At 48.0% G+C, this 19,524-nt stretch overlaps 1 protein-coding gene across 2 annotated transcripts in view; it reads left to right on the forward strand.

Moving 5' to 3' along the window:
- LOC119458495 (lipase member H-like) overlaps positions 1-19,524 on the forward strand; it is a 288,765-nt gene that overhangs the window by 45,053 nt on the left and 224,188 nt on the right. For both annotated transcript variants that reach the window (XM_049671281.1, XM_037720332.2), the window contains exon 2: positions 14,949-15,002. In XM_049671281.1, the coding sequence (XP_049527238.1) occupies positions 14,978-15,002 (25 nt within the window). In that variant the 5' untranslated portion in view covers positions 14,949-14,977. The remainder of the gene's footprint in view (positions 1-14,948; positions 15,003-19,524) is intronic.

Consider the following 19,524-nt stretch of genomic DNA (forward strand, 5'->3'; position numbering starts at 1 on the left):
ACAGAGGAATAATTGCGAATATGAATGTTAAACAATTGTAAGCACGTGATTGATGAGAGAGTGTGAGGGGGAGAGGCCACCTGACACCGTTCCAGGGCACGGATGGACGGACGGTCGGACGCCGCGAGTGTGAGCCATTAAAGGCTTGCGCCTTAAAAACAACTGCGCCACCTGCATACTTGTGAGGTGTTGCGCTGCTAAGCACGAGGTCGCGGGATAGAATTGCGGCCACAGCGGCCGCATTTCGATGGGGGCGAAATGCGAAAACCCCAGTGTACTTATATTTAGGTGCACGTTAAAGAACCCCAGGTGGTCGAAATTTTCCGGAGTCCCCCCCTACGGCGCGCCTCATAAGCAGATCGTGGTTTTGGCACGTAAAACCCCATAATTTAATGTTAATTTTTGCATACTTCTGAGACGGTTGTGGCCCTCTGTGATTCATAGAATATTAACCAGTACACTCACATAATCGCATTTTGTGCCGGGTTGCAACCAGCTACGTATAGAGGCTGCGAGACAAAATAACCATCGAACAGGCTATATTTTACGCTATAATTTATCGTAGAAAGAAGTTATATGACGCATTTTTACCTTTCAATCACTTCTTCCGCCAGCAGCCAGCCTTCGAGATCGGGTTATGTTATCTTTACCAAGCTGTCGCGGGGGCGTGATTTGAACGATTTGGGCTTCGGTCAGCAGTGTCGGAGTCAATCCATGACGTTTCGCGCTGCTGCCTACTTTGGCTACGCCGTCACTTCGTTTGAAATAACTTTCTGATGTCGGCAACATAAATTGTAGCCCCAGGAATTGTTCATACGATATCTGAGGCACACATGTGCGGTGTGCGATGTTTCCGTGCGCGTTGTGAATGTTTCAGTCGGAAACGATCAAATCACGAGGATTCATCGCTCGTGTGGCGCAGGTTACACCCGTGTCGTCCGCATTTGCTTTCGTGACGGTTTGTTGAATGGGCGCAAGTTGCGCTCCTCTCGTCCGTGCCTTCTGTGTTTATCGTGCGGCTCACGAAGATTCCTCCTAAAAATCGCATGTCTCTGCAGCGTGCATGTGTCCTATGTGGTGTGTGCCAGAAATGTGCGGTGGTGTACAATGTGTTTGCAGCCAAGTGCTGCACTGCATTCCAACGAATAGACGCTGCCGCTTACGCGCAGTTTTCTTCAGTGTTTCTTCGTTATCTGTGTGATTTACCTGCATCTGAGACAGAATCCAGAACGCGTTTGCATGACGTTACATTGTGATTGTAGAATTTTGTGGTTTGTGAACCTTCAATGAGCGTCATTTTAAAGATGTTCATGCGTGATAGTAAAAATGGTCTGTAATGGGGCTGAAATAATCTGACTTTTTATTCCTTGAAAATTGACGTGAGTGGTAGTTTTACAAGATCATATAGCAATCCAGCTCTGGACATCGAGCTATAAATCAAAATATCTACACTTGTTACATTACGTGAATCTTACTATGATGTATGAGTATCACAGCATGTTCTGAGTGCTGAGGGCCTTGCATCATGTTAAAGGCAAATGTAATTGTCCACTCATCTGAAGTAGTGTTTCCTCATATCATTTGTTGGAAGTAAAACAGTGTCATGGTCGGACTGTTCGCTTTTCCAGTTAAAAACACTATTATATATTACTCAACAATATGCGTTACAATGTTTCGACATGAATTTAGGCGTATTATATGTTGTACTATCCATAGTTACTCCGTGCAAGTATTTATAATAATACACGAAATCTGATTCCTCTGTCGCCTGTAGTTTGTTAGTCATGAAGCGCAATAAATAATAATTTGAACCTGCGCCGAAGGGATGTGGTTCCATACAATTTTTGTAAGTTTAGTAAGTGGCATTTTTATTTGCTACCAAATTATTGTGTATGTCGGATGTTTGTATGGATTTGTCTGGACGGTGGTACAGGACATGACATGAGCAGCATCTGCTTGCTAGAAAATAAGATTCTATGTCTCACTACTGCAAAAATGACAGCATTACTGAGCGAACGTGTGTGTGGTTGTTTGAGTTACACATTTGCCAAGCCATTTGTAAGCACAGTGTTTAGTAAATATCATCCGTTTCCTCCTTTCACTTTGCAGAATTTTAGTCTCGTTCTCACAATGTTTACTATAATATAACCTAAATAAAAGTTAGCATTATGAAGCACAAACGTCAGGTACGAGTACCGGATTTCAGCGTATCACTAGAAATTGATTTTATAGAAGCTAGAAGCAGAAACTTTCATTCATCATAGCCGCTTTGCTTCATGCCTTTCTATGAAGTGTAGGAAGGGTACGCATTAATTAGTCGTTGCACTAATATATTTTGAAACATTGTTTTACAGAGCTTCATATCAGACAAACACATGGAAGTGGGACTCTAGGATAAAACAAGTATAATATACACCCATTTGCTTGTCGCCATTATTCAACTATTTCCCATGGGACTTCTGCTTGTGCAAAGGAAAACATTAACCATCGAATTTTCCGTTCTTGTTATAAAAGTTGAGTACTAGGGGATATAAGCAATGAATTGTAGTTGTAGTTGCCACAACTTGGAAATATATTCATATATTTATATACACACTGTATCATGATTTTATAAAGCAGGTTTGTCATGTATCCCGCAATCTGGCAAGCAACAGCATAACTTCGTGGTCATTGAAACTTTTGTGTTAATGTACACGATGTCCCAATTCAGCTCACGCTTTCTGTCTTAAGTTGCAGGCACAGCTCTCTTGCAATGGTTTCTATTGTAATGGTTCCCATCTTTGAAGTCTTCAGCTTGCCACTCGCTCTTCCTGTCGCCACATTGAATCATTGAAGTTTTTCCATGCTTTGATTACTTCTCCATAATTTCCTTTACTCAGCAGCTTCATCACAACTGCTAGACCTACATCCACCTAACACATACCATCCTGACTGAATATGTCTCCTTCCAAAAACTAGTGCAGATTAAGCATGATGCAAATACACTTTTGGTAATTTTTTACTGGAGAGAAACTTAATTTGTAATTATGTTTCACATAAAATCTTACTGTGCAGTGTTAATGTCACCAGTAAACTTACAGTATGGCTTAAGGAACAACTTTGGCTGTGTAAATGTTTTGCAAACACAACTATTAAAGTGATCCTGCTGAGTTAATTGTACAGTATGTGTAGAAACATTTGTAACATGCAGATATGCCTTGAAGCTCTTACAAGAAATGAACAAGTTGGCATTAAGGTAGCTATTGGGATTGATGGTTGCATGTCATCCACTTGGGGGCTGCACAGAAGCACATACAAGGTACACGTGAATCTACATTTAAGGCACGGCGAATGGATACCAGGCACATTTGGTTCTGTAGGTGGCAAATATGGTTCTATACGTGGCACATATTGTTCCGTATGAGTCAGACATAAATGGATGCGGGGCACGTATGCTTCCATACGAGGCACATATTGAAGAGATACGTGGCACCTGAGAACGGATACGCGGCACGTAAGAATGTATACGTGGCACGTATAATTTCATATGAGAGTTTTCGATAGGGGTGGCATTCCGAAAGCAGGGCTTCAAGGACTTCGGAGAAGAAGGCGCGACCTCTATCACTGAGGAGTTCTCGAGGGGCGCCATGTCGAAGGATGAAGCGATGTGGGACGAAAGATGCTATATCCCGCGCTGCATTCGGTAAAGCAGCAGTTTTGGCGTAGCGTGTCAAATGGTCCACAGCCACTATGATCCACCGATTCCGATCCGGTGTCATGCGAAGCGGGCCGTAGAGGTCAATGCCGAGGCGATCGAAGGGTTTGGCAGGGCACGGAAGCGGCTGCAAGGCACCAGACGCGCGTAAAGGTGGTAATTTGCGACGTTGACAGTCAGGGTAGCTCTGAACAAACTTTCGTACAAAAGTGTACATTCCCCCGCCAGTAGTAGCGATGGCGAATGCGTTCGTAAGTCTTAAATACTCCGGCGTGGCCGCATTGCGGATCGTCGTGAAAAGAGGCACAGATTTGAGATTTTAAGCTGTGGGGAATGACTAGTAGCCACCTACGGCCTTCGGCAGCGTAGTGGCGTCAGTTGAGCAGCTGATCACGAATGGCGAAATGAACAGCTTGGCGTCGGAGGAATCGGGATAGAGGGGTGGTCGATGATCCAGAAAGATAGGCGAAAAGAGAAGCGATCCACGGGTCACGGTGTTGTTCGGTGCCAATTGAGGCAAGATCAAGAGATGACAGGGGGTGTGCGCAAGTGGTTCCGCAGGCGGAGTCTGGAGGTATAGGTGAACGGGACAGGGCATCTGCGTCAGTGTGCTTGCGTTCGCAGCGGTAGACGACGCGAGTATCGTACTCCTGGATTCGGAGTGCCCAGCGTGCTAAGCGGCCGGATGGATCTTTCAACGTGGCGAGTCAACAAAGCGCGTGGTGATCCGTTACTAGATCAAATGGGCGACCGTATAAGTATGGGCGGAACTTGCCAAGCGTCCCTACTAGAGCCAAGCACTCCGTTTCGATCACGTTGTAATTGGCCTCTGCTTTTATGAGCGTACGACTGGCATAGGCGACCACGTATTTGAAGTAGCCGGGCTTTCGTTGCACGAGGACGGCGCCAAGACCGACCGCGCTCGCGGCTGTACCTCTGTTGCAGCTGTCGGGTCGAAATGGCGAAGAATAGGTGGAGAGGTAAGAAGACGATGCAGTGTAGTAAACACGATGTCGCATGCAGAGGACCAGGAGGAGAGGTCCGCGCCACCGCGTAGGAGCTGGGTCAAGGGCGACATGATCGAAGGGAATTGCGTACAAAGCGCCGGAAATGTGAGCACAAGCCCACAACACTGCGAAGTTCTTTGACGTTAGTAGGCTTGGGGAGCTCAGCGACTGCACGAAGTTTCGCAGGGTCCGGTAGAATGCCGTGCTTGGACACGGTGTGGCCTAAGATGGTGAGCTCCCGCGCGGTGAAGAGGCAGTTTTTGAGGTTGAGTTGCAGGCTAGCATTGCTGAGACACCGTCAAAAGATGTCTAATGCGAAGTAGGTGGGTCGGAAAATCAGGCGAGAAAACCACGACATTGCCGAAGTAAGAAAGACACATAGACCACTTGAGACCACGCAGCCTATTGTCCATGAGTCGTTCAAATGTAGCAGGCGCGTTGCAAAGTTCAAAGCGCATCACGTTGAATTCGTATAGGCCGTCAGGTGTAACAATTGCCGTTTTCTGGCGATCGGCTTCAGCCATGGGAACCTGCCAGCAGCCAGAACGCAAGTCTAGGGACGAAAAGAATTCTGCGCCCTGAAGACTGTCAAGGGCGTCGTCGATGCGCGGTAAAGGATAGACGTCCTTGTGCTTGACCTTATTTAATCGATGGTAGTCAACGCAAAAGCAAATAGACCCATCCATCTTGCAAACGAGAACGACAGGCGATGCCCAGGGACTGTGGGATGGTTGGCTACCACCACGGCGTAGGATATCGTCGACTTGGTCGTTAATGACGCGACGCTCGTCGGCAAAGACACGGTACGGTCGTTGACGCAACGGATGGTGTAAGCCGCTATCAATGTAGTACTGCACTTTAGACGTTCGGCCCAGTCGCGGCTGAGAAACATCGAAAGAATTTCTAAAGTGGTATAGAAGCTGAAGGAGCTAGGGGTGTTCGGCAGGGGCGAGTGTAGTGGCGATGGAACTGGAGAACATGTCACGAGACGACTCTTCAAGCGTTGAAAGGGCGAGGAGTTCGTTGGAGTCAAGATGAAAAGATTCGTCGGGCACGGTAACAAAGAACGCGGCCGAGACATTCGCCGACAAGCAACGTAAGGGACGCCGAAAGTGGATTGTACACAAAAGTATTGCTGATGCCGACGGCGATGTCAAGCGTTGCAAAGGGCAGTGGAACGCCTTTGTGACTCATAAAGATGTGAGATGGTGTAAAGACCGTAGCATCGGTGGCGGCAACGCAGAAGACTGGCACAAGGGCAAAAGAGCCAGGCGGAATGTCGGTGTCCTCACGCACGACCAGCTTAGGTGGCTGATCAAGAGCGTCGTGGAATGGTGCGTCACACAGCGGCGAGAATTCAACTTCAGCTCGTGCGCGGTCAATGACCACATTATGACGGGACAAGAAGTCCCACCCGAAGATGACGTCATGTGAGCAGGCAGGAAGAACAAAACGCCTTGGAAAAGTACACGGGCCGTACAGGATGCAAGAGGTGTAACGTGCTGCGCGCTTGCCGTGTGAAGCGACAGTCCAGAGAGCGGCGTGGTCACCCTGCGCAGCGAATGGCAGAGTTTGGCGGCTTTAACAGAAACGGCGGCGCCGGTGTCCACAAGCGCAAAAGTATAAATACCTTCGACAGATATTGCGACCATGTTAGCAGGAGAAGAGCGAGGGCTTGGGCAGTTGGAAGATGACGCAGTTCTTGCCTCGTGAACTGCGACGCTTAGTTTTCCTGGTCGGAGGGTGCAGGTCGGCGACGCATTGGGTAGAGCGATCGTCCACGAGGAGTTGCGGAACGGCGCAACGGAAATTCAGGGAGGCCAGAAGAAATATACCGCTGGGTGGGACCCGGGGCTGATTGGCGCATGGGTTGACTGGCATACTGGAACAGCCGAGCAGCGTCGTCGGAAGTTTGAAGGCGACGGCGGCAATAGCGAGCGACGTGTCCTGGCGTGCAGCGGCGTAATAAATGGGACGATCGTCAGGCGTCCGCCATAGATTGCTGGCTCTCGGCCTGGCCCAAGAAACAGTAGGTGCGGCGGGTGGTGCAGACTGTTGCAGGATCGAACAAGGTGGCTGGGGAGGCCTACGCACTACTTGCGCATTGGTATTAGGCGAGGCAACAGGCTGCACTGCATGCGCATACGTAAGAGGCCTGGCTACAGGCTGCGCTACCAGCGCATACGTAAGAGGCGCGGCCACAGGTTGCACTGTCTGCGCATAGGGAAGAGGCGCGGCCACAGGTGGCTGGTGGTGAGCAACGGGAACAGCTTGAGCGACCTCTTCGGAAATGACACTGCGGAGCCTTGTGGGCAGGCGACAGTACGGCGCCTGAGTGAAAGGGGACAAGGAAAGTTGACGGGCAACCTCCTAGCGCACGAAGTCTTGAATCTGCTGAAGCAGTGGAGAGTAGTCGGAAACGGCAACGAGACTCGATAACGAGTCGGCGGTCGAAAGAGGTTGCCGAGTCAGGGTGCGTTGCTTCTTCAACTCTTCGTAGCTCTGACATAACGTGACCACTTTAGAAACGCTGCGCGGATTTCTGGCCAAAAGCCTCTGGAATGCACTGTAATCGATGTCTTTGAGGATGTGTTGAATTTTATCAGTACGAGCATGGCGGCGTTGACACGTTTGCAAAGGTCAACTACTTCTTCAATGTAGCTCATGAAAATTTCACCAGTCTGCTGTGCACGTTCTCGCAAGTGCTGTTCAGCGCATAGTTTGCGGACAGCAGATCGACCAAACACTTGACTGAAAGATGTCTTTAAACTTGACCATGACGGGATGTCGACTCCATGGTTATGGTACCACAGTTGGGCAACGACGGTCAGATAAATAATGACGTTGGTCAACTTTGAGGCGTCGTCCCACTTGTTCTGCGCGCTCACTTGTTCATACGACGTAAACCAGTCCTCCACTTCGGTCTCATCTGTACTGCTGAAGACCTTCGGATCACGTTGCCGAGGAACCCCGGTGCAGATGACTGACTGGGGCGCAGGCGGCGGCGGGTCTGTGTTGTCAGTCATGATGAGCGGAAGGGTTCGAGTTCGAAGCTCCAGGATGCAAGTGACGGGGTAATTCCAGCAACCTCCACCAATTCAGAAGAGGTTTATTGGCGGTGTCCGTTAAGGACGCTACGAGTTCAAGGAACGGCGAGGCAGGGTGGGCACCGTCTCCAACGACACCAGCGACCAGCAGCGCGAGCAGAGCGGGCCGAGCGTTGGCGATGCTGCTGGATGGAGGCGCGTCTTTTTCTTCACAACCACAAGAATCAACAAGTAACTCGTAATCACTCTGAACAACGGAAAATGTCTCTAGGAAGACGCACGAGATACCCTCATAAAAATACAAAGAGATACCTCCCCTTTTTCTGTTGTCTCTGAATAAGGGCACATGAGAGTACTCTTCAAATTGAACATCCAAAATCAAAAAAAGATGGCTGACTAATGGAGTAGCACACGAGGAATAAGGATTATAAACAGGGATAAGGTGCCTCAGAAAGGCTGGCCAACGTTTCGATAGGAGGACCTATCTTCGTCAAAGGCGGCCTCGTCATCCTCGGCGGGTTAGTTTTAAAGGGTTAGTGGAGTGACGTCACGTCGATGTCCGCTGTGGCTGTCTGTAAAGGGAGAGACTGAAAAGAAAATGAGCGCCGGCCCTCGTCTTAGAAACCGCGCCTAGCCAGTCAAGCGCCGGCGCTCATTTTCTTTTCAGTCTCTCCCTTTACAGACAGCCACAGCGGACATCGACGTGACGTCACTCCACTAACCCTTTAAAACTAACCCGCCGAGGATGACGAGGCCGCCTTTGACGAAGATAGGTCCTCCTATCGAAACGTTGGCCAGCCTTTCTGAGGCACCTTATCCCTGTTTATAATCCTTATTCTTCAAATTGAACGTTAGACGAACCAATAAACCAGGTTTCAGTGAATGCTGGAACATCGAACTTATTGACAAGGGAGTTGAAGTAGATGCCAATGTCGTCACTTTTGTTTCTGAGGCTTCTTGTGTTTAAACAAAACAAAGAAAGTTACTTACTCGGATGATACTGTAAGCCTCATACTGCTTTGTTAAATTCTTGTATTCCATAGAACCCGTGGTTTTCTGCAGAGCCGTCGTGATCCGTAGAGCCAAAAGTTATCAGTGGTAAGAAAAAAAAGTATCACTGAATTAACGCTTACGGGCTCTCATATCGTTTGCCACTGTCGACACTTGCTGTTCCCTTAATCTTGGCCATATCTACCACGCCTGTAATGCGCAAAGTTAGTTCTCCTAGGCCCTTACGGACCAGCGCCTTTCCGTTCTTTTGACATGTGAAGCGATGACCCATTTGCTGTGCCCTTGTACGAGCCATCCATAAAAGGTGCTTGTTGCTTGTTTCGCGGGGTAAAGTTATCGTAGAAGAGGATATGTGATTATCTTCCACGCAGTTCCCTAGCTTTTTCCTGCCAGTATCCTTTGTTTTTCTTGAAAGGAAACGCACTAGGATGAGAGCCTACCACCCATGCATTGCGGGAAGACGGTGAACGCCGTCTATATCTTCTTGGACAAACTGGCGAAGGCCGAGAGAGGCCCCCAGTTTGTTAATTTCAGACAGCAGATTTTCATTTTCCTCGATTTAGGTCCGTGGATCTCGAGGTTCTGCTTTCGACTATTGTTACAAAAGTGCGCTAAAGCAAAGTGCGCGCTGCTTGTCACGCAAGCCAGGGAAAGAGCACGTCGGCCCCGTGGCTGCTGCGACAGAGGGAGAGAGCACATACGCCACAGACAGCCGACGCGACCAACGAGGTCTAGAAGCTTCGACAAGATACGCGAAGGTTAAAAGGAGAGAGAGAGAGGAGTGCGATAGCCCGAGTGTGTGCCAAAGGATGAGTCACCACCCTTATCGGAGAGTCTTCGGAGCCGCGGTCGAAAACGCGAGAAATGTCTAGAAGATTCCCAGGCTTTGTTCATGCTACGGGATCACGACACCGTCAGAAGGTTCGAGAAGTGCCGGAAAAGACAATTGAAGCGCCGTGCGGGAATAAGTAGGGGGATCAGACCGCGCCGGTGAAGAGATGTGACGTGAAGACTGACCATCTGCGGAAGAAGGGGATTCCCCGGCAAGCTCACCGACGAGTTCATCGAGCGTCTGCATTTCCTCAGAAGTTCCTTCTTCGACATTTGCCTTAAGCTATGCCGAGGTCGTCTGGCTCAAGACCAGCCCGGGTAAATTCGATGTGACATTTTGTGTTCCTATTCATTCTGTACTATGTGTGTTGGACTCTTAGTGCTTGTCGTTAATTATTTTCCAGAGTTTTGTTAACACCCATCTGAATTACATTGTGTTGTGCCTAGCCGAAGTGTGTATGTGTGTATGTAACTGCCTTATTTGAAGACTATATTTTGTTGAGTTTTGACAAATCTGGGCTCTGACTCGATCTTTGAACCACAACCAGCGCCAGCTGACGCAGCATAGAGGGCCCCTTTTTAATTGTCCTTGCTTTCGTGGCGTTATTTTCGGAAGCTGATAAGTCGCCTTTGGAATTTGGCCCGGCGTTGGCGCCTCGTTCACGTTGTGTGTGACAATATTTCTGGCGTCCAAGACAGGACCTTTCTGGTGGGAAATTGTGCGTTCATAGTAGGAAGAAAGAGCCTAGGGTCGTTTACGTTGCCACCGTAAACAATTTTGAGTGTTGCACCACGTTTTGTTAACTTGTGTGTGGAGAGCAGTTCGTTAGAAGTTGAAATAAACTTTGTTTAAAGTGCCAGCACTTTGCTTTTAGTGGCCTCAGGTGTCGGCTCGAAGCCCTTGGACTCGGGCGGCATCTTCGGCTTGCCGGACGGCTCAGAGCTGGTCTTCCAGCTGTGATAGTTAAAATCTAGGCAGATATTTTTTTGCACGCGGCTAGATCTTTCAAGGGCATCATGGATCTCGAGAAATTAGTTCCCCATGGTGAGAAGATGGGTGTTTCCGGAGCTGAACTACGGAAGTGGGTTAGCCAGAAGGAAAAAGAAGCTGTAGCAAGACAGAGACAGAGAAGCTAGCAGCCGAAAGAGTCAAAGAAGAAAGAGAAGCAAAGGAGCGACAGATAAAAGAAGAAAGAGACGCTGAAATAGCTGAGAGAGGAAGACAGACAGCACGAATTAAAGCTCGAACGTCTTCGTTTGCAGCAGCGCGCAGACGCTCCCGCTCAGGCAAGAGTGAATGGCTCTGAAAGGGAAGACACTAGCTTCCGTCCGAACCCAAGCAAGCTGCTTGTAGCATTCGATGAAAGAAAAAATTATCTGGATGCTGACTTGCACAAGTTTGAGACGGTTGCTAAAAGCCAGAATTGGCCAGAGGATCAAAGGGCCACTGCGTTGAGCACGTGTTTGAGTGGCGAATCACTTAGTATGTACGGTAGAATGACGCCAACCGATACCTATAATTATGGAAGGATGAAAGCCGCTCTACTAAAAAGCTTTAGGTTCACCGTAGCCTTCCGAGATAAGTTCAGGACCGAAAAGCCCGCCGATGGCGACACCGTTACGCAATTTGCCGCGCGGCTCAGCCACTATTTTGATAGGTGGACCGAACTTTCAGAGACTGCACAGGAGTACGGTGCGCTTAGAGAGCTTCTGATCAAGGAGCAATTCCTCATCAGTTGCCACCCGAGCCTGTCACTCTATCTGAAAGAAAGGAAAGCTAAGCCGCTTCAAGATATGCTGGAATTGGCACACCAATTTTTGGAAGCGCAGGGAGGCAGCAATCTCTCCAAGATCAAAATAGAGGTGCCAGAGGACGCAAAGGAACCGGCATCCTATGAAAGGAGAAATCCTAAGAAGCCCGTTCCGAAGTGTTCTTCGTAACCGAATGGGCCGCCATGCCAGCAATTGACGCAGCAATTTTACGCGCCCCAATGATGTCAAATGTTTAAAATGTGGGCGAAATGGTCCCAAAGCCGATACATGTCGCAACGGAGGGAAAGAAGCTTCCCAGGCATCATGTGTGTATGCCCCACCAAAACACCAAGTAGAAGAGACAAACGCTGGCTTTGTAGAACTACGAAAGGGAAAAAGAATTCCGGTCGTTAAGGCTGTGATGACACCCCGCCCAGAATTTCTCGTTAGAGGAATGCGTGTACTTGCCGGAAAAATGGAAGGAAAACCGATCACGGTGTTTCGAGTTACCGGCAGCAGCACAGTGACCGTGCGAAGGGACTTCATCAACGACGATGAGTTACGGGCGAAACCAGTTTAGTTTACCTGGTCAATGGTACGGCTAAGAAGCTTCCCGAAGCCAAAATTGAGGTCGAGACCCCTATTACAGCGGGAGTGTCACTGCTCTTTGCATGGACACTGTAGGACATAATCATATTAAACAACGAGGCAATTCGAACCTCAGATGATCCGAAACCTTTGGAGGACGAGCCGAAGGTCGAACCATCGACGATCGAAGAACCTCGCGGAAAACCATCAACAGCTGACGAGAACACCGCGGAAGCTGTCACTCGAGCTGAAGCAAAGGCTGAGGCAAAGCCTTTCCAGCCCCTTTTCACTCCCGATTCCGAAAAGAACCCAACCGAGACTGATGACTACGCCAAAGAACAAGAACAAGACGAGTCCTTAAATATGTGGTTCTCGCAAGTTGGAAAAGATCCTAAAGGCCAGGCCGTAACAGCAATTGTACGGTGGAGTTCCGGCGTGAGAATGAGCTATTCTACCGGTACTACACGGAAAAAAAGCGCCGTTTACCTTAGTCGGATTTAAATGCGTGACGATTATGTGTGGTGCGAAGTGTTTTGATGAGTGCACCGAGTGTTTATTTATGCATTATGGACAGAGTGCTGTTTTGATTGTTTTATGTAAACTACCCTGCCACAGTTTTGTACACTTCTTGTACATGCTTTGTTTCATATTTCGGCGCTGTTAGGCGAGAAACGTGTTATTGTGTAGTAAATGTGTACTTGTGTGACTTGTGTTTGTACACGATGTATCGGAAGTGAAGTGACGTGTGATTTGTGATGGACTGATTTATGGACCTACGGACTCGTGCGTAGTCGACATTTTTGTGCAATGCTTTAGTGTCTTCTTGGAATACTATTGCATACTATTCTTAAAGTGGGGGGCATTGCCACAAAAGTGCGCTAAATCAAAGCGCGCGCCGTGTGTCACGCAAGCCAGCGAAAGAGCAAATCGGCCCCGCGGCCGCTTCGACAGAGGGAGAGAGCACATACGCCACGGACAGCCGACGCGATCAACGGAGTCTAGAAGCTTCCACAAGATACGCGAAGGTTAAGAGGAGAGAGAGAGAGCGCGCGCCGGAATGACAATTGGCTGATATGGTTGGTTGAAACCGACACCTTCTTTGAATGGCCACACAACTAGAATGCGAGAATAGATGCCAGGAGGCAATAGATTTGCTGGAATGAATGCGAACTCCATCGCTATGTAAAATACATGCTTTAAACCTGCGCGCATGCTGTGCCTCGTCTTTAGTGGACTGGGCGCGACACGACGATGAGCGACTGGATTGCTATAGTATGCCTTGAATTGCAAGGGCATTTCAAGCCTTCGGCTTCGGGTGGCGTGGTGGCCTGTGTGGCATGGGGAAACAGCGGAAGAGCTCGGCCCGGCATTACTCGGGACTCAGAAAAACAGTCGACAGGCACTCTACCACAGCTCCACAGTCACTGCTCGTGCGCCGCCATTCCACTACGATTTCAGAATTTTCGCGCCACTCCTGTCAAACTCTCGAAAACGATTAATCGAACAGGTCTAATCGATTAAGTCGATTAAATGAAAGGTGGACATCAATGAAGATTAATCGTTTTACGGGATACATTTAATCGAATAATCATTCATCGATATTACCAATCCTACTACGAAATTGACACATTGCATATTTTCAACTATTTCACTGGTTACGCCACACGGAAACGACATTCTTGGTCCACAACACCCTCTTCACCAACAAATAATAGCTTGAAATATTCCTTTTTTCTTATAAATGTCGCCGAATGGTATAACCTGACTGACGAAATTGTAACACAGTGATCGTTGCCACTTTTTTCTCTTTTTTGGTTGTTGTTTTATTTTCATTTCTTTAGGACATATGCTGCTCAGGCTGCTTATTCTTAACATTCATGTTGTCAAATATCTGCTATTGAATAACTTAAATGTCTGTCTCTCTTCCGCAACCATATTCAGCCAGTAGATAATGAAGCCAAGAAAAACCTAAGGTAACTTATTTCAAGTTTATAATTTAAGCGATAGAAATGATAAATTGAAGGTGAAAGAAAGTGGACGAAAAAACTGCTTTCCGCGGGTGGAAGCCACACCCAAAGCGTTCGCATAACGCGTGCGATGCACTACCAATTTTGGCACTACCAAATGCGGCGGCTGTTCCCACGTCCACATATTTTGACTATTTATATGTGTGTAACCATGGGAGTGTTAGCGTCACTAGCACAATTGCGGAGGATGTGAAAGATCCTGTTTGACTAATGGCGGCACATAGTCAGTAAACTTTATGATCCGGCAGCTGACCAATGAATCCGTGTATGCCACCTTAAGTCATGAAACTCGTAGTATTCGAGGCCCTCGCGTAATGCGAAGGTTTTGGGTTTGACTCCCACCGGCGGAAAGTAATTAATCCTCCGATTTCATTTCCATTCATCATTTCTACCACTTCAATTTGAAACTAGCCCTGTGCTTTCCTTGGTTTCGCTATCTGTTGGCTTCATATGGTTATACTTCCCAAAGATTGGGCCTCTCTGTCCCCCCCCCCCCCCCCCACCAACCCCTTCTTTCTGTTCATGCCTATGTATTTCTATGCCTCTAATGTATGTTGTACGTGCAACTTTACATCCACCTTGCAAAGTTTTCTTGCCAACCAGATCGCAGTATTGATAAATAATTAAATAAATAAATAAATCAATCAATAAATAAAATAAATAAATAAATAAATGAATGAATGAATGAATGAATGAATCTACACTACCTTAAACTAGGCGTTTTACGCGGCCTTTAACGTTTGTTCAGTTGTCATAGTGCCTTGATTCGAGTTGTTTTTTAGCGCGAATACAACTGGACATAAAAAAGATATACGGGACACACACGGCGCCATGTGCGTTTTGTTTGTCTTCTTATGTCCCCCCCCCCCCCCCCAATTATGATTCGTGCTAAAAAACTCAGGTCAAAATGCCACACCAACAAGCCCCCTTTGCTACCTTGGTATAGTGCCCTGACGCCAGTTTTCCTTCCCATACTGCATTTTCATTTCAGGGTAGATTGACTGTAAAACAAGGCAAAGCATGGACCAGCGTCTCTTCTCGAAGAGTAAGTACATCTCGCATCATAAACTACATACAAAATAATATTGCAGTAGAATTGACCAGAGGAAGGATCGAGGCGGACCGTTTCCACATACACGTTTTCTTCAATGCGCACCCCGCAGGGGCGTCGGCGTTACCAGGCGCTTGGTGTGTTGCGACACCACGGACCCGTGCACACGAGGGACGGACCCTACCGCGTCTAAGAGTGCGCGGCTTAGTCGTGTCTGGGGAAAAGGGGTTCCTGGGGGTTGAGCCGATGCCGAGTGTTAGGACCGTTAAGGCCCCTCGGTGGAGGCAACAGACCTCTTTGGCCTTCGCTTAACGTAGATGGCACCCCGGGACTGACCCATCCAGTGGAAATTGGTAGCCACCTTTTTCTGTCCTCATCTTCACACCTATTTGTTAGAACGCAGCTCTTGGGCGCCCGTTCCTGCAAGAAGCGTCGGTGCCCCTCGTAACCGAGCGAACGAACACAGCGAAGGATGAAAGAATGAATGCGGAGCGAAGCGGGGGAGGAAAGATGGCGATAGCGAAGGGAGCGCGAGGAGTATAGCGGAGGCGGAGAGGGCAGTGGAACTAAAATATACTGGAGTGGCAATGCTGCTTCGAAAGTGAAGTGAAGCCAGGCCGCCGCCATCTTACTCAGGGCACGAAGAGAGACCAAAGAATAGTGGAATATGCAAAACGCCTTCTTTTCGCCTGCTTTAAGATGGTTAATTTTGCTGTAAAAAGCCTATTCAATATATCCCTTTGTTTCACTAGTTTTAGGAGCAAGCCTGAATGTTGTGGCACATTTTTGTGAGTGTTCTTAATATCAACACTCAGCCAAATATAATATTTAGCTAGAAACAGAGACACTTTATTTTACAATTTCCCTAGCGTTTATATTCGCATAACAAAAGCACTTAAGGTGTGCGAGGACTGCAGCCTGCGCTGACACTCTTTCAGAGGTGAAGTCAGGGCAAGCGCTGGTTTCACCCCTGCTGGTAAATAAAGCCCCTTGATGTTAGAAAGTAGCGACACGCTTTGATCTACGCCGCAACACCCTCGCCGGCGCGGTCAACCTCCTCTTTTTCTCGCCCTCTTTCGCGGAGGCAGCGCATCGGCCACGCTGAATGGCTGCGGCGCTCGAGACTACCCCATCAGGTGACCCTGACGTCACGAAAACGGCGCGAAACTTGCTTTCGCGCGCCTTTAGTTTCTCCCGCTCGCCATGAGCAGTCCAAGTGGTGGTCGCCCTGCCGCTCCGAACGTGTGTTTCCGAAGTTTTTCCATCCTTTCGTAGGAATCTGAGATTCGTTCTCCGTGAAAATGCCTTGCTGCCGCGCGTTTCAATGCAGCAGCAGGCCAGAGAAAGGGCAAGCCTTATTTTATATCCCCCGAGGTGAACGGAATGTCGTGCGTCGGAAGCAGTGGCTCCATAACATCGGGAGAAGGGATTTCGCCCCTTCTAAGCACGCCGTTCTTTGCGAGGTGAATGTTGCAGCTTTCCTCATATTTGTGGATGAAGTTGCATGGAGATTTTAATGCTCTTCGCATAGCCGGACTCTTCGTTCAGTTTAATACAGAGCACCGATAACTGTGCACATACTTCGTTTTTAAAGTGAGTCGGCTGAAATTTTCGTTGACTCTTCGAGCCGTGACAAAGCTTTTTGTGTTTTCGCGCGTGCGTTAGTTTTCAAATGTATGTAATTTGTGAGCTAATGCCTGTAACTAATATTTTGTAGTTGTGTGCGTGTGTGTGTGCGTGTTTGTGTATGTGCGTGCGTGTGTGCGTGTATGTGTGTGCGTGTATGTGTGTGTGCGCGCGTGTGCGCGCGCGTGTGATCCTTGCGCCTGATACTTCTGAAGCCAAGGAACTATTTTACTCTTATTGCGTGCTTATTGTATCTTTGCAAAGTTTCAATACTGCGAGCATTTTTTTTCTTTATGTACTTTATTTTGCGAAGGCATGAACTGCAATATATAGGTAGATAAGTGGTATTATGTATTATGTATTATTCGCGCATGCTCATTAAGTACAAGCCACGCGCTTGTGATAATCTCCCTCAATTCTCATAAACTTGACATCTTGAAGTCTGTAAGTTAATTATCAAGTGCCAGTCTTAGCAGTTTCCGCGTAAGCAATCAGCCTTTTTTTTTTGAGAGAGAGACTTAGGTTACTCCCAGAGGTGATGGAATGTAATTTCTCGTCGTTTCATAGTGACGGAATACAGGCGCGTGTGTAAAGTTCTATGTTGGCTGTTCGCAAACACAGCATGTATTTCGCACAGTGGCATTGGTACAAAGGCTTTTGGCCCACTCATTTTGGCGAATTCACTTTAAGTAAACTATCACATTTCTTCTTGGTTACCTTCTCTGAGCCTTTTAAGAGCGAAGATTGTGAACCAAATTCTCGTTTATACTCTACGCTGCTTATATTGTATGCACCCAATACACCTCCGCGTTACGGACAACCCAAGTGGCGACGTAGAGGTAAACAGCTCAGCCACTGCTTGGTACTCATTTTTTCGGCGCGCTTCCGCTTGTATTTATCGAAGCGTCCTAAAAAAAATGGCACGACGTTCTATCGGAAACGTACTTTCGTCATGACAGTTTCACAAGGGATAAATTCCCATACAACGCTTCAAAGGGCCGAATAAACAAGCGCGCGCATTGATTCTAATGCGGCTGCAGCGAGCCACTGGAGGGTTCAGCGCCGCGCCGGCCCGGTGAGGGGGAGAAATCCGAGGAGAATTGAGGAGGAAAGCGCGCGCGCGGGGGAGAGTGTCGCTACTTTCTAACATCAAGGGGCTTTACTGGTAAACAGTAGTGAGCGCCGCTACTCCAGAATTTTTTTAAACCTCCTTGAGCGGAACCATGAGGCGGAAAGTTGAGGAGGAGGGCATGGCGAAAGCATGCGAAAAAAAAAGCATAGTGCCGTGCAAGACGGACTCTGCGTCTACGAGATGACGCCAGAGTAGCGCGCGTCGTCTGCTCACCGATGACATCGCCGATACCATATATGGAAGCAAAGCGCTGCATGAGCGGAGGTCTGTCTGCGGCAGTTTCCTATGAATCGCGCCCACGCGTCACCTACGCGCTTCCTCTCGCGATCTCCCGATTAGCGAGGCAGTCGCACCGCACTTCGCTCCTTTTGCAACGTGCGGCACTGAGAGATTGTCCGCGCCAGCCAATATTATATCACGAAATCAAAACACGGATACAGCTGCGCTCAGATTTCGCATTAGGGATTATTATAGCTTCGGTGAATATGCTTCTTTCTCTCCCACTTTTCCAGCTTTCCTGCCTTGCACTCACTTCTTCTCACTTCCGTATTTCCGGGGGGTAAGGGTTAACCTTGTGTGGAACAACCAACATGGGCTATACATATTTGGCTACAGCAGAAGTGTATAGTTAGCGGCTGCAGGAATTGATTTTTTGCAACTCTTGCGACGTCTCTTTGTTGGACTCCACAATGGGTGGCTGGCTTTGCTGCCGAAATTCGCATGTATATTTATCGATACCTCCTTCCACAAACTCCCTGATCACCGTCAGAAACGAGCGCGCACTGAAGAAGTTTTCAGATTACTTGGACACCAAAGAAACAATTTTCTCCGCTATTTTGACAGACAAGTCAGCGAGAGTCATCTCACCATTTCTTGTTGCGAAGTGCTTGACGTCGACTATAGGACCAGGCTATAAAGCTACAAAGTTGGCCAGCGGTGATCTGCTCTTGGAGATCCCCGTAAAAGGCAGTACGGAAACCTAGAGAAACTAGTATAATTCGGGGATCTACCTGTTACAGTTGCCCCATATCGCACCATGAACGTCGACCGCGTCGTCATGTTTGACGACGATTTGATCGAACTGACCGACGCAGAACTCTTGGAGGGCTTGACTAAGGAGAACTTAATGAGAAACGAATTGAGATGAGACGTGATGGTAAGGAGATCCAAAGAAAGCATTTAATTATAACTTTCGGCTCGAGTGTATTCCCTGAGACCATCGAGGCAGCGTGTACAAGGGTCAGAGTAAGGCCATACATCCCGAACCCTCTGCGTAGCTTCACATGCCAAAGGTTCGGCCACAGTTCCCAGAACTGCCGAGGTCTATTCACTTGTGCCATATGCAGTCCCACTGAACATCCGGCTGAAACATGTGAGAGCACTCCACAGGAAATGGCACATGGGCACAGGAGAATGGATTTAGCTAAATCCCTTCAAAAGCTCCTGTGTCCTTTATTCAAGAAATAGAGGCATGGTCCTAGACTCCCATATTGAGCCGCATGGTCAACTCTGACGTGTAAACAGACTAACTTTTTAGGCATCATTTTAGACACGAAGCTAACGTTTATTCCACACCTGAAGTACCTTAAATACAAATGCCTAAAAACAATGAACACTGCTAAAATTCTTTCACACACAACGTGAGGTAGTGACAGGAAGTGCCTGATGAACCTTTACAAAAGCCTCATACGAACACGCTTAGATTATGGGGCTATAGTGTATCAATGGGCAACTTCTAGCGCGTTGCAAATTCTGGAT

Source organism: Dermacentor silvarum, chromosome 7, assembly GCF_013339745.2.
Source record: "Dermacentor silvarum isolate Dsil-2018 chromosome 7, BIME_Dsil_1.4, whole genome shotgun sequence".
Classification (NCBI taxonomy): Eukaryota; Metazoa; Arthropoda; class Arachnida; order Ixodida; family Ixodidae; genus Dermacentor; species Dermacentor silvarum.